The following is a 15,755-nucleotide window of genomic DNA, read 5'->3' on the forward strand; positions in this document are numbered from 1 at the left end:
AGATGTCTTTACCTATCTGGTTACTTTATTGTTAATACTGTAGGCCTGTGGGTTCAAATATGTTTCCATGAATATCAGCACCATTATTTTAGGCTCGGTAGATTTATTTGATAGCTATTTTAACAGTAGCCAAGCAGCTGGTTTATTTCTAGTTGAACATTAGTGGCTGGCTCTGCTCTGCGATTTTTTAAATAATTTTTTCCAGCAGATACAAACAATTTTAAAAATGGGTTCTAATAACAAGGGTAAGTACTCTAAAATCATCTGAAATGTCACTTGTTTTGCCCCAATTTCACATGACTCATCTGCCGATTGTTTCATAATAGTTGTTGTGACATTTGCTGTAAATGTTATGCTTCCTTCTGAGTGGGTGTAGAGCTTCGGTTTTAGATGGCTGCAAATAAGACTCCTCATCCAATCCCCCAAGGGAAAAGAGGTTGCTATGACAAAAGAATCATTTACTAGGAATAACATGAGTCAATATTGTAAACCAAGACTTTTAACAAAACATCAGTGACTTTTAAATACAAAGGAAGCCCCTGTCAAATAATTTTTTTGTCTCCAAACCATTTTATAGTAATACATTCTTGAAAACCAAGTGAAAGTGAGTGTTAGTTGCTCAGTTGCCTCCAATTCTTTGAGACCCTGTAGACTGTAGCCCGCCAGGCTCCTCTCTCCATGGGATTCTTCGGGCAAGAATATTTGAGTGGATTGCCATTCCCTTGAGTGTCCGGTAAAAATGACAACTTAAGAGATTTTTACTGCCTAAAAAATTTATTTATCACATGGCGATTTTAATTTTCTATCAGCTGTCTGAAACGAGAAGAGGAAATAAATACCATTATGAAAAATACCATGAAAGCCATAGGCAAACTTAAATGATTAAGAACTTTTAAAAATTTTCATTGTTTACTTGTTTGTTTTTAATGTGGTTCTTCTTTTTCTTTAGATAGACTAGATTTAGGGATTCAGAACCTTTTATTAAAGACAAAACAGTTTGAGTCTTACAAGTGTGTCTTCCCAGATGCCACTCTAAGAGAACAGACATTAGCTGGTAGATCTAGTCAGCTGCTCCCATCTTAGGAGCTGCCCTGAGTCATAAGCCACGGAGCAGTGGAGCTTGAGTGTAGGATACTTCTACGACACTGCTTTACACCAGTCCAGACTGCTGCTCACCAAAATCTTATACTTATATTCCTTTTCTAATGCTTATGCATATTGTGTATAATTTTGAACATGCAGCAACTTAAAATTTTTGCATCCACTTTTTCTATGAGCTTAAAAACTAGGTGATGAAATAATTAGTGTTCTGTCAAGGGTCATCTGTTGATCTCTTTGTCTTAAGAGTAAGAAAGGTATTCTCTTCCCTCCCTTCCTCCCTCCCTCCTTACCTCCTATCCCTACTTCGATTTTCCTTGCCCCTATAGGAAGTCATTTTCTCCGGTTTTCTTGTTTGTTTGTATGGCTTCTTACATGAAACATGTATCTTTTTCTTTGTGCTTATGAATTTTAATGGGTATAAATGGTTTGGTGTCATCAGTCTCTTTCCATTTCTTATTTTTATGACTAAGCATGTCTTGTTACACCCAGTCATATAATGGATACATATACCTAATGGTTTGCTTTTAGTCACTGTAGTAATCCATGGGAAGCACCACTCCATTTTACCTATCTATTCTCCAATTGGATGCCCCAGTGACCTCCAGTTCTCACACCACCAAAAAATGCTCCAGTATGTATGTATAAGCATCACCTTGTAACTAAATGAGAATTTCTTGAAGAACAGAAGAATCTCTGGGTCATGGCATACAGTGCTGAAATGTTCCCCAGAATAGCTATGCCAGTTCACAGCCTCACCAGTAATGTGTGATGGTTTTTACTTTCTTAGATCCCTCGAACATTTAACACTGTCTATTTTTCTAATTTTTGCCAGTGTCCATTTCATAAGAGAAGTTGAATCGTTCGATTGAAACCAATGTCTTCTTGATTTCAATGGCTAAATAAATAGATCTATTGAGATACATGTAATTTTTCCATGTATGGGTATTTTATTGTTAATAAAATATCAATTTTATTTCTATATTATCCATAAGATATTGTTCCAGTTGCCATGATGGCGAGAAAAGTAATTAAAACTTGAAGGTCATTATTAAAATGTGGATAGGCCTCCCCTGTCCCAACACCCAGTTCAGCCATACCCCTCTTCCCAATATCATGCTTTTTCTGGTGAAATGCTAGTTATTCGTCAGAGCCTAGGTTAAAATTGACAACCTGCTCTGTGCCATTGAAGTGTTTTAACCATACTCTAATTATGGTAATTATTACAGGTCATTAGAGCCACTTCTCCACTTTTCTTTGCACTTGTGTGGTCTGGGGCATCTTTGTACCCTTCCCACCTTATACCACCCTGTTACGCTGTGTGTGTCGCTCAGTCATGTCCAACTCTTTGCAACCCCATGGACGGTAGCCTGCTAGGCTCCTCTGTCCGTAGGATTCTCCAGGCAAGAATACTGGAGTGGGTTGCCATTTTCTTCTCCAATACCACCCTGTTAATCTAACTTAATTGTAATTCATTTTTTTGTGCATGTTAGGCAATAGCTGTTGTACATTAGATATTTCCATTTTATCTGACCACAGCAATAGTTTCTGACTCTGAAAAATTTTTAGATTAAAACCATTTTCCCCGTGTTCTAAGATGTGAAACATCGGTATCTTAGTATAGCCCTGTTTGAAAGGCTGGATCCATTTCAAAACTACTCCCTGGAAAAGCCCTGGCCTTGCCTGGAAATGCTTGTAAGTTCACCGCAGTGCTAAGGTGGAGTAACCTTCCAACCTTGCAAGAATGCTGGTCAGGATCCTTCACTCTCTCAGTGAAATGGCCCCTCTCACCATCTGTTCCTCTGACTTTCAAGTGTGTCTGCACTCTTTTAACAGTGTACAGTACAGCTCCAGTTTCCTATTAAGAAATATTAACCTGAAACAGATAGCCAGCTTCTATCAAAAAGTCAAATCAAGGAAAGTTATTAAAGAAGATAATTTGAGAAAAAACATTATTTCAGTTCTGTCGAGTCATTTGTGATTTTATCCATTGGAAGTTTATGTACATGCTCTGCTTGTTTCTTGTCAGTAAATTGAAGGAAACAAATTATTTCCAAGTCTCTGAAGTTCCATGATGTGATATATACCAGTTAATCTCTGTGGGAAGAGCCAACTCTGCCTAGTGAACTCAGGGACTTTGGACTTTCCTTATTCCTCAGGAATTGTCTCCATGACTTGGAAATCCTCACGTCTATCAAGTCACCAAGGCTTCTGCTTTCTTCTCACACGAGGCTCAGTGGCTCCCAACTGGACACTTTTATTCTTTTCCATAAGCCCCAAGACTAATTGTGCTTCCTCTTTTTCTCTCAAGCTTTCTCCTTCTCCATACTTTTTTGTGGTTCCCTTGTCCTGCAATAATGGCTCCAGGGTAGTGCATAGCTTCTGGAGCAGAACCTGACAACAAATCTTCCAGCCTTGATTGCTTTAAAAGTTTTATTGCTGATCCCACTGGGAACCAGAATTAGGGCAATCACTCAGTTCCTTCATCCATAACGAGAATATAAGGTGTGCTGGAGTGTGCATGTGAGGACTATGGTTGATGTCCTAGAACTCCCTGGCATAGGCCTTGAGACATGGTAGGTGCTGTCCTAGGAAACAGCGTGAAACCACAGGGGTCTGATATCTCATAGTATGAACATTCGCTAGTCCCTTCACTTTAGTCAAAAGCTCCTGTGAGCAGCCAATGTGCTACTGCAGTTATTACACATGAGAAGAAACCTTTTTCCCACTTTAGTGTAGATTTGCTTCCTATGATGACGTGGGAAGATGTCACACAAATTCTGTCTGGGAAACAAAGATAACTTGTTTTGTGAGGTTTTGCTAACTTTTGGTGTCATTCCCATAGTGCATGTCAAGTCTCTGCTGTGGGACACAAATATAACCTTGAATGAGTATTGTACATGACTTAGTAATTGTTTTCCCACAATTATTTCTCTTCCATGAATACAGATAAGCAGATGAATACCCTTTTATTATAAATGACTGCTTGCTGCCAATAAGCTTCTTAAAGTATTTTTGCTTCCTCATATACTTTTTTATTTGCATTCCAGTATATATTCTACACTTTAAATTCACGGTAAAAGCATATAGTATAAGCAAAATCAGTCTCATGAAGCTTGGCTTTTTAAATTAGAGCAAATATGCAACCATTGTTGGTATCTCCTTAAATAAAATTGCAATCTCATACATTGTAATGATAAAATCTTTTCCAACAATCTTCATGGCTTTTCAACAACTTTAATTTTGTAAAGGCTTGCATATAAACTCAATGTAATGTTAAAAGTTTCAGTGCATTTCTTGCTTTTCATGAGCAAGTATCTGACTTGTTCTTTTAAGAAAAAACAAACTCTGAGTTAGTTTGGAATTTCAAGTTGCAATGAGAAGAGTCCACCTTTAGCCTTCTGCTCTTATTATGTTAAGACTACGACTCATCTCCAAACAAACGTATGATTGAGGTGATGTTTTGGAATAACATCCTGTGTTTTGGTGGTGCATCACTCTTCAGTGACATTCTGAGGTTGCATTGTATTAGCACATGATATTTTCCCCAGTTAATTGATATCCCAGGTTTGTCCAGGGGAAAATCTACAGCTCCCCCAAACATACTTGACAAGTTATTATATTTACTTTAGTCAAAGCCCGTGTGTGCAATATCCCTCTTGGAGGTGGTCTCTTATTGGAGTCCCATATGCTTTTTGTTTGGGAAGAAAGCAGTCACTGTGTCATACTGTTACATGGAGTATTCTTTTTCAAGGATGTTGTTCCCTTGGGGACCATATCAGGCCAGAGTTCCTTAGTCGAATAAGACCTTTGTAACTCTTATTGTATAAGAGTTCTGGGAGGGAAGCAAGAGTTAAACAGAAAATGTAATTCAAGCAACCATATTAGGCCACATGTGGGAAAACATGACTCTTGGTATTGGATTTAAAAAAAAAGGTTATCTGTTGTAAAAAGGACCGTGATGCCAAAATGTTCAAGGTATTCCAGAGTAAATGAAGACTAGTGAGGTCCAGGGAACTTATAACATTTTCACATTTACTTTAGTTTCTGAATATGAATGACTTAAAAAACAGCACACAGAGTTGTCTATTCACAAATTTTAAACAATGATATGATTAGTTAGTATAGAAGTCCCATAAGGCAATATTTCATCTAAGATTTTCTTCTGTGTTTTCCCATCAGTAAAATGATATTTAATCCATATGAGAATAATGATTATAATGGCATTGCATACATATTCATCACTCAGTAACACAAAAATCTATTTATACTCATAAAGATTACTCAGTTTAATTGTTGTATATTACCAATTGATGACAAACACACTGATTATATTCCATGCAAGTAGAAATTTAAAAATTAATTTTTTCAAAATGAAATAGAAAGTCTTCAGATGTTACAGTTATATCTGATGAAGAAAATTTTAATTTAATTATTGCATGTAACATTTTGGATACAGAAGTCATAAAATACTTGTGAATTCTTCATTAAAATACTTAAATGTTTTGACAGATTATAATATAAAACCTATTTTCTGAAATGTGAACATTACAGTAAACTTTGTGATATTATAATATTGTGGGAATCCCCTTTCACTTTGTTTTTTTTAATAGAAAATGGTTTCACAGCAACGCATTCTAATTCATGAAGATTCCATGAACCTGCTCAGTCTTTATACCTCTCCCTCTTTGCCCAACATCACCCTGGGTCTTCCAGCAGTGTCAACCCAGCTCAATGTAAGTCATCACCCTGCATTGGCCTAAACCAGCCCGAGCACTATTTTCCTCGGGGACCTCTCATTCTTTACTTGTATATTTAAACTTCAGGGAAACTTGGGAGTCTACTTCTCCTTCACTATTTGCCAAGTTGTTGAAAGATACTCAGTTTGACCTCACCATTAAAGAATCATATTGATTCACATACTAATATATAAAAATAATAACTAATATTTGTATAATGCTTTGTAGGCTGATTCATGTCAATGTATGGCAAAACCACTACAATATTGTAAAGTAAGTAGCCTCCAATTAAAATAAATAAATTAAAAAAAAAAAAGAAAGCAGTCTCCAGGTATATTATTTTGCTAGCTCCACGCAACCATCCCATGAAACAGATTACAGACCACGTTTTAACAGAAGAAGCAGCCGAGACTTGGAATGCATAAAAGTCCAGGATCACAAGCCCAGCAAGTAGCAGACCTGGACCTCAACTCAGGCCACTGCTAAGAGGGCAGTGTCTGAAGCACAGCAGCATATGTTTAAAGAGTTTATTTTGTGAATGACTTTATTTTGAGAATTTAGGTCCCTGGCTCTGTGGTACTGAAGAATATATATCTGGAAAAACTCTCTAAGAACAATATTAAACTCTTCCTTGGAAGTTCAGAGTGAATCAATTACTTTAAAAGTCTCAACAACTGAAGTAGGATTTTTTGGAGGTAATTGTCCAGCTAGCAGAAGACAGCAATAATTATATTTCACACATATTCTCTAAAATAATGTAAATTTTAGTCATAGTAAAAGATTTTTAAACTTGAATAATTTATCTGTGAAAGGTTATTAAATTAAGTTAGGCAGAGGTCATATGATACATTCAGTTTAAAGATAAATCTGTTCCAACCCTTGGCACCAATTTTGCCAATTTTTAAATGGCTTCAAGAGTCTGGCAAGTCTTCCACTGAGTCCATCTTGTCAAATTTGTATCTTTTACAATATGCCCACATCAGGAAATTATAAACAGTTGACCGTTTTGTGACTGTTTGCAGAATATGAACCCTATCCTATGGTATGCTAGTTTATGCACAATCATGCTTACAGTGACATTTTTAAATGATAAATTTTATGATTATGTTCAATACATATTACAAATCTATCTAAGAGATAACTTATTATATTTGATCTTTGTAATAGAGTAGAATGTTATCTTAGGTGATACAGTAATCTTATACCAGTGAGGAAAAAGCAAAGTTTGGATATTGTTTTATATCTGGGGATTAAAGAAGAGAGATTTAAAAAAACACTGAATTCAGCTATGCCCTTGAAATTCTACATGAAGCATCTGTAAACAATTGACTAGTGAAAAAGAAAAAGAAATTAGGGATGAAATAAAACAAATATTTATGGATGATATTTTCAAATCTTCACTTATTAAAAATTATTTTCAAAAAAGTTATATTCTTCTGTTCCTATTTTCTCTCTCTCTTCTGGTGATGAGCAAATACTAACACAAAAACTTATGACATATAAGTTTTCTACTTTTTTTGCATGTTCTAAGTCACTCCTACCAGCTAACACAAACACACTACTTTTAATGTGGTCAGGGAGAATTTTTCCCCAAAGGACCAAGTACTAAAAGCCAGACTATTAAATGTTTCAATGATAATACCATTTGGTACCATTGGGTGAATAAACCAGTGTGGTTTGGATTGAAGTTTCATTTTTCTTTGCTTCCATTTTTGTGTGTATGAGGCTATCATAATCAATTTTTCAAGCTTGGCATTGCTTTGGCAAAGGGATCTCTAATATTCTATTTCCCCACTGAGTAGTGGGAAATTTTAAGGAGAAGAAGCCAGGAGAAGGAATCACATCTAGATTAAACATTGCATCGACTTGTTGTGTGACTGAGACAAACCATTTACCTCTTTGTCCTTCAATTTCCCCATCACTGAAAATTGCTTTGCTTCCCTGGCGCACAGCAATTTTGAAAGATGAAACATGAGTTTTGAAAAGAAACATGCCACATAATTTTGAGGTATTAGACCTCTGCTTTTGTAATACCAAAATGACCACCATTCATTAAGTTCTTTGAGTAGAAGAATTCATTATTACTATTGATGATATAATTATTATTGCCTTATTACTGTGTTATCATATATTTCAAGTTCTTAATAGCAATTTTAGGTGATATCTAATTTCACTTGTAGTTTATTTTATTAGAAAAAGTATCTGGAGTGTCATTTTCAGTATTTAGAGATTTGGGACTCTGTTATGAATTAATATAAAATACACATTTAAATAAAATTTCCTCATATTTTATATGATCTTTCATTGACTTATCTCAAGAATTTTACTTTAAAAATTAAATATTGGACACCCACAGCTCTGTGAATGTATTAGAGGACATATAAAGAGTGAATTGTTCCTTCTGCTTGAAACTCCTGAATTACAGACCATTTTATATCCAGCTGTTAATCTCTATTATATAGTCATGAGTTTAGCAATCTGAATAAGTTTTACTTTTCTAATATACCTTTTACTTAAGCAATATGTTAAAATATTTTAGAAATAAACTTCCCAGTTATTAAGCCTAAAATAAACATAATTTTTAATGTTTTAGCAAAAGTTTTATTTGGGCTTCAGTACAATGATACGCAATGCTAAACTGTCTCCAGTGCTCCAGCTTTGTTTTTTTTTCTCCTATGTTCGTTCACTTAGTTCAAAAGACATACTGTTGTCCATTTTCCCTACTCAGCCATTGGGTAAGATAAGGCTTTTTGGTGGCAGGGGAAATTATGGAATGAGAAACCAGTCTAATGATTTTCATCCCATGTGCATGAAAGTGGATTAACATCTTTATTATTTCTTGACACAGGCTTCAAATTCGCTCAAGGAAAAACAGAAGTGTGAGACCCAGACACTCAGGCAAGGTGTTCCTCTGCCTGGGCAGTACGGGGGCAGCATCCCGGCATCTTCAAGCCATCCGCACGTTACTTTGGAGGGAAAGCCCAACAGCAGCCACCAAGCACTCCTGCAGCATCTATTATTGAAAGAACAAATGCGACAGCAAAAACTTCTTGTGGCTGGTAATTTATAATGGCACCATTTGTAGGTTATGTTAGGGCTTTTGTTTTTTATCAGCAAGCCAACGTAATGTCTCTTTGCCTGAAGACCTAGTAAAAATTCACATTGTCATGCAGAGGTTTCCCTGATACCTAGTACTGTGGAAAAGACTATTACCCATATTTATTCCTCTAGATCTGTGGAAAAAAAACTCACCTTATTTAACCTTCAGATATACCAGAGTGGACTGTGGATGAGTCATTGATCAGATGCGTATCTGCCCAATGCGTTGGCATTTTTGCCTCCACCTTACCCAATCTGGGCATCCCTAGTGGCTCAGACGGTAAGGAGTCTGCCTGCCATGCAGGAGACCCAGGTTCAATCCCTGGGTCTGGAAGATCTCCTGGAGAAGGGCATGGCAACCCACTCCAGTATTCTTGTCTGGAGAATCCCATGGACAGAGGAGCCTGGTGGGCTACATTCCCTGGGGTCGCAGAGTCGGACAAGACTGAATGACAAACACACACAACCTAGCCTTCTTCTGATATATGCCCAATAGTATACTACTTTTCATAAAACTTATCCCATAGCTATATTCTGTAGTTTTTTGTCTTTTCTTAAATTGTGTATGTGTCTCTGTAAGTACCTATATATATGTATATATATATATATATTTTTTTTTCAGGTGGAGTTCCCTTACATCCTCAGTCTCCCTTGGCAACAAAAGAGAGAATTTCACCCGGCATTAGAGGTACCCACAAATTACCCCGACACAGACCCCTGAATCGAACCCAGTCTGCACCTTTGCCTCAGAGCACCTTGGCTCAGCTGGTCATTCAGCAGCAGCACCAGCAGTTCTTGGAGAAGCAGAAGCAATACCAGCAGCAGATCCACATGAACAAGGTAAGTTCCCAAGCCATGTCAACACACCGCAGCCACGGGTGTGGAAACTGGGGTTCTCGTCACTGATATGGGCATACAAGAGAGAGTGTTGGTGTCCATCACAATCACCTGGAGACTGCCCTCCTGGCCCTGCTGTCAGGGCTCAAGGACACCATCACAGTACCACTGTCTTCTCCATCACTGCATGCATAGGACATCTGTAGCAAAATTGAGGTCCTAGATTGGAAAGTCTTTTCTGACTGAGTATATATCTGAATGCAGCAGAACATACAGGAATGCATGTGCAGAGTCCCATGTTTTGTTACTGCAGTAAAGGTTTGAGGCAGAGTTGAAGTTTGCACAGGTGTTGGCAGCTATGCCAAGGTTAGCCAGTTAGGTGTTTCTCAGCAGCTTGTATGTATCCATGTTACATTTGTTTTTTAATATGTCTGACTTTTAGTCCAATCAGTGCTGAAGCAGTTTCTCGGCAGCTTGTGGTAGTCTTTCTGTGTCAGAAATGGACAGCGGAGGCCTGAGTCACAGCACATCCTTGGGAGCTCTCCTGCTGAGGCAGCCGCAGACAGTCATTCTAATATAATGTGCCACACAGGCCAGGAGAGCATTTTCAATGAATCTGTAAGCAAAACTGGTCCGTACAGTGTTTAGCCACTGCTCTCTGCTATGGTAGCCTTATAAAGGAGAATCCTTTCATTCCTGGAAAATGAAAGGTCCTGAATATCAAAATTCTATCCTTTCTGCTTTGTTTCTATATTACCTACAAATATCTGGTAGAGGCATTATATTGAGAAACAATGTCGTATTTACTGATAAATGGATAGCTAAAAATGGACTTAGTATGTAAGTGCACTATCATATTATGATATAAGCGAAACAGGGCTTCCCAGGTGGTACTAGTGGTAAAGAACCCACTTGCCATTTCAGGAGACATAAGAGATGCGAATTTGATCCCTGGGTCAGGAAGATCCCCTGGAGGATGAGATGACAACCCACTCCAGAATTCTTGCCTGGAAAATCCCATGGACAGAGGAGCCTGATGGGCTACAGTCCATGGGGTTGCAAAGAGTCGGACACAACTGAAGCGACTGAGCGTAAATGAAACAAAACCTCATGGGCAAAGGTCTAATCATCTTTCTGATAGTAAGAGAAGGGGATCTTTATCATGTGCTCACCTTATTGCAGGTGGGATTAGAGATGTTTTCTCATCTTTGGCCTCCATCTTAACAAGGCAGAGACATGAATGTAGCATGGACTGAAGAGCACGATACTGAACACAAATTCACCCAGGCCAACCCTTTGCAGTGTTCACAAATGACGTGTATGTGTGTATATTGGTGTGGGGGTGGCTGGAAGTGCCAGCTGCCTCTCCGGTCATCATTTGCTGCACTGCAGATTGTATTTCACTATATTTCAGACTCTTTCTATTAGTATATCATCAGGTTAATGCCTATCTTGTTGCTTCAGTATTTCTCTAAATTTATCAAATTATCTTAGATAAAATCAGTCTTGTCAGAGGAGAACTGATTTTTCTCCGTGTATAATGGCATATTACTCCTTGTCTGCAATGTCATTCTGCACATTTACTGTGTTATGGTAGAGTTATGTTGATTTGTTTCTTTTGTGGTATATTAGCACAGCTTAAAATTACCAGATATTCTTGAAACATTATCCAATATGAAAGGAAAGGCTGGAATTCCTACTTTTCACCTCACAATATTTTGATCTGGAATTAGATTCATTTAGAAAAGTAGTAGTTGTTGTTATTTAATTGCTAAGTCATGTCCAATTCTTTTGCAACCTCACAGACTGTAGCCTGCCAGGCTTCTCTGTCCGTGGGAAGAAAAGTAATATCTGATTGTGAATATCCTTTGTGCTACTCGGTTCTATTTCCTAGAACTATATGGAGGTGCATTCTATTACAGGTATATTAGGTAAATTGACCCCTTTGAAATCACCATCTACAGATGATTTCTATGAATATCTTTAAGAATATTTTGGAATACCTTTTATGAGCTAGAGTTCCCACTGCTTCAAACTCAAGTGGTATGTTAATATTGGACGGAATCATTGTATTTTAGTATCACACTCAAGATTTTGACAGGCAGATGCTAAGCTCAGTCACATAAAAGAAACTAAGATGGAAAGCAGGCATTTGCATTTCAGCAATGAGAAAAGCAAATCTTATCAGAGACCTTCTTCCATGCGGGGCTGATTCCTTGGACTCTGTTAAGAATTCCTCCCAAAATTAGAAACAAACCTATACTACATGTTTGTACAGTGGTTTGATTATTAAATCTTGTCTTAATTAGGCAAAATGAAGCCCAGAAAACTTCAAAGTACAAAGCTGATCTTTATATATTAACCTCTCTCAACTTGGGTGTTTAGATTACTCAATCAGGTCTCTCCTTGGCTTTTCTCCTTGTATGTATTCCATATGTTTAATCAAGAATCAAGATGGCATATGCACACTGAGTATTCTCCAGATTTTGAAAATATTTCACCTGTCCTCAACTGTCTAAGGGAATAGAGAGGAATTTTCTTAAATAAATATTGAACTCCATCCCATTCTATGGTATTCACAATGGAACCACTAATGAGTGAATCGCTACTGTTCACCTTTTCCATGAGGTAATGAAAACATTTATTTCACGTCAGGAGAAGGCAAACTTAGATACCAAAAGAAAACCGATTTCTGCATAATAATATATTTATGGGTATCATGTAGAATAACCATTAATGAGAAATAACCACAGAAACTTTAATTTATATCTTTTCCCTCCTCTGTTATCATGGACAAAGCTTTAGTGACTCATCAAATACCCAAATAGTTGGCATCATAAACACATAGTCCTTACTCTCTTGTGATATTTATTACAGCAGGAAATATAGGTACGTATGCAGATATAGGTGTATAGATGACATATTTTATATGTCTTTTCCTTTTATTCCCTCCAATTTGCTTTATGGTTCTTTTTTGAGGAATTTAGGAACTTTGAGGAAAAATGGAATGAGAAGAAAGAAAAAATAAGCAGATTTATCTATAAATTCACATCATATTAAATATGATTAGCCTTCCTGGTATGAAATTTTTAATGACTGATTTGAATTGCTAATAATCTTTAGAAGAATTAGAAGCAACAGTATACTTTTTCAGAGCATCTTGTACAGTGATCGACTTACTAAATTTTAAAGACTTTCTCATATCTTGCTGTTATTTGAATGCGTTTATGAAAGCAGTCAGTCATATTTGTTATAACCATACAATGTAAATGTTATTAAGCATACTAAACAATTTGCCTACCTGCTACCTACTACTTAAATGACATTTATATGGGAAATTTGTGTGTCATAAGATGCTAAAGCTCATGTAAGTATGTTTTAAGTGCTTAATAGCTTAGCAGAAATATCCCTAGAATGGGTTTGTATAGTATTTGTATTGCTGTATCTACCAGAAAAGAATAGGACAAGCTAAAAAAAAAATGAGTGGAAAATGTAAGATTGTTTTATCTTTGCTTATAAGTTTGTATATTTTGTTTTCACTGAAAGCATTTTGAGAAGCTTAACCATAAGAAAATCATGGCTTAGAGCATTTGTTCTCTTGGGTTTTTTTTTTTTTTTGAGACATTTGAAAAATTCAGAAATGTATCTGAACAATTTTATTGCTAATATATAGTAACTTCATGTTTAAAAAAAACATTAAAGAAAAGGTTTTTAATATGAGGATCAAAAGAAGACTTACTTTTGCCATTATCTTTTAATTTTTTTATTGGAAAAAAGTGGTTTTCTAAAATAAAATTTTCCTTGTAAATACCAAATAGCAGACAAAAATATGGGAGAGTACTGGTAGTTTTCTTCTGAACCCTTTTCAAGTTTAAACATTGCCACAGATTTTCTGGTAAAAACTATGACTGATGAAAACAAAATGCCACAGTTACTTGGACATTTTTATGATTTTTGAAGGAGTACTGTGACCACTGCCTGATTAATAGTAGGGCAAATGTCAAGTCACATCACTCTCTGAATGACACACAGAAATTTTCCAAAGTATGTTCAGACATCTTTATTGTGAGAAAATTTGACATAGATCTCTGCCCCCCTTCCAAATAACAACATTGTCCTTTGAATTATTTCTTAGTTATAGTATTAATAGCATTGACTGCTGCCTAATTGTTTCTATTTTAACTAAAATTTTATATCTTTTCTAATACCTGTGTTTTTCATATTCATCTTGTCAAATCTGTATGAGAAGAAATTTTAAGAAAATTATTTCTTATTTCAATACTTATTTGAATGACATAATCTATGCAAGGGGCTTCCCTGGTAGCTCAGCTGGTAAAGAATCCGCCTGAAATGCAGGAGACCCCGGTTTGATTCCTGGGTCGGGAAGATCCCCTGGAGAAGGAATAGGCTACCCACTCCAGTATTCATGGACTTCCCTGGTGGCTCAGATGGTAAAGAATCCTCCTGCAATGTGGGAGACTTGGGTTCGATCCCTGGGTTGGGACGATGCCCTCAAGGAGGGAATGGCAACCCACTCCAGTATTCTTGCCTGGAGAATCCCCATGGACAGAGGAGCCTGGTGGGCTACAGTCTGTGGGGTCGCAAAGAGCCTGACACGACTGAGCAACTAAACACAACACAAATCGATGTAAGTATCCACTTAGCAAATCATTACTGAATTCTTACTTGATTAGTACCAGACACTATTTTAGGCAGTCAGAAAACAGCATTCAGCATCCTCATGGAACTTAGCATATGGGCAGCAGGGGACTGAAATATTCCAGTAAATAGCAGTACAATGTATTAAGTATTGGGATAGAGGACATAAGGAAAGAAATTGTTTTCTTGGAGGAAACAAGTTTGAGACTTGTGTAGTTTCTTTCAGGATTATCGTGTACTGTTTATGTATTTTCCTCTCCCTTCTCTCTGTCTCTGTCTCTCTTTCTGTCTCTTTCTCTCTATCTATCCCTCCCTCTTTCTTCCTCTCCCTCCCTTACTCCCTCTCTCTTTCTTTCTTTGTAAAATGCTCTGTGATAAATATCTTATGCATTCCTATGACTGGATATCAGCCAACACTTAAAAAAAAAAGCCCACACAAATCATGAGATGATATCTTATACATGTCAAGGTTCACTCTAGATATAAGTATTTATTATATATTTGTTACTATGATACTTAGGCATTTTGACATGAGTGCTATTTTATCATAATAAAAATATATCTAAGACAAGAGCAGTAAAGGGGAGGCTGAGCAGATGTCCTGCGTTGCCCTTATTAAAACAGGTAGATTTTATGTCTGACAACCAAGGCATGAATATAATTAAGCTCAAATGCTGGTACGGAGCTAATGGGGAGCGTTCATCAGGTTTGGAAGAGAATTTGACCCTTTTTTTGAGTAGTATCTATTGTATTCCTTTTCTTGACATAATTTTCTAGCATAAATGTTACATTTTCTCCTTAACTCCTCATGATTCATACTCATTTCTTGTCCCCAGTAATCCATCCAGAACAGCCTAGAGGAGAATATTCTTTCATGCCTGTAGTCACATACAAACATAGCATGGTTTTTGTGTGTGTGCGTGTATTTCTTCTTATAAAGTGTCCCTAAAGCCATATCTAAATTTTGAGCAAAGTGTATATTTTCCAAAGGAGATTAATTTGAACAACAGTTACCTAGACATTTACAGTCCCAAAAATTTACATATTTTGAAGTCACACTTCATATTAGTTTATTTTAATAAGGTGAATTCTATCCATGCCTTACTTGTAAGATGAAAATTTTGCGAATAATTACATAAGGACCATGTACCAATTTTTGCTTTTTTGCTACACCTGTTTCTCCTAGTGTGTCTTTTCTTCCCCATCTTTTACACAACTTGCATCTCTCCAGAATGTTTCCCAAAGGAACCTTAGGGATAGGTTCCTTTAAGTGGTGCCAGCTCTCTTCTCTGTATAGGCTCTTCCATGAGCTGGGACACCATG

General features: G+C 36.7%; 1 protein-coding gene across 18 annotated transcripts in view; it reads left to right on the plus strand.

Annotated features, from left to right (window-relative positions):
- HDAC9 (histone deacetylase 9) overlaps positions 1 to 15,755 on the plus strand; it is a 788,642-nt gene that overhangs the window by 380,829 nt on the left and 392,058 nt on the right. For 15 of the 18 annotated variants that reach the window (XM_081537682.1, XM_081537690.1, XM_081537695.1 and 12 more), the window contains 3 exons: positions 5,712 to 5,834; positions 8,686 to 8,896; positions 9,559 to 9,776. In XM_081537682.1, coding sequence (XP_081393808.1) covers positions 5,712 to 5,834; positions 8,686 to 8,896; positions 9,559 to 9,776 — 552 coding nt within the window. The remainder of the gene's footprint in view (positions 1 to 5,711; positions 5,835 to 8,685; positions 8,897 to 9,558; positions 9,777 to 15,755) is intronic. The other 3 variants (XM_081537684.1, XM_081537687.1, XM_081537686.1) reach the window with 1 other exon arrangement.

The sequence above is a fragment of the Giraffa tippelskirchi genome, chromosome 10, assembly GCF_054371585.1.
Source record: "Giraffa tippelskirchi isolate mGirTip1 chromosome 10, T2T-mGirTip1v1.2.pri, whole genome shotgun sequence".
Lineage (NCBI taxonomy): Eukaryota > Metazoa > Chordata > Mammalia > Artiodactyla > Giraffidae > Giraffa > Giraffa tippelskirchi.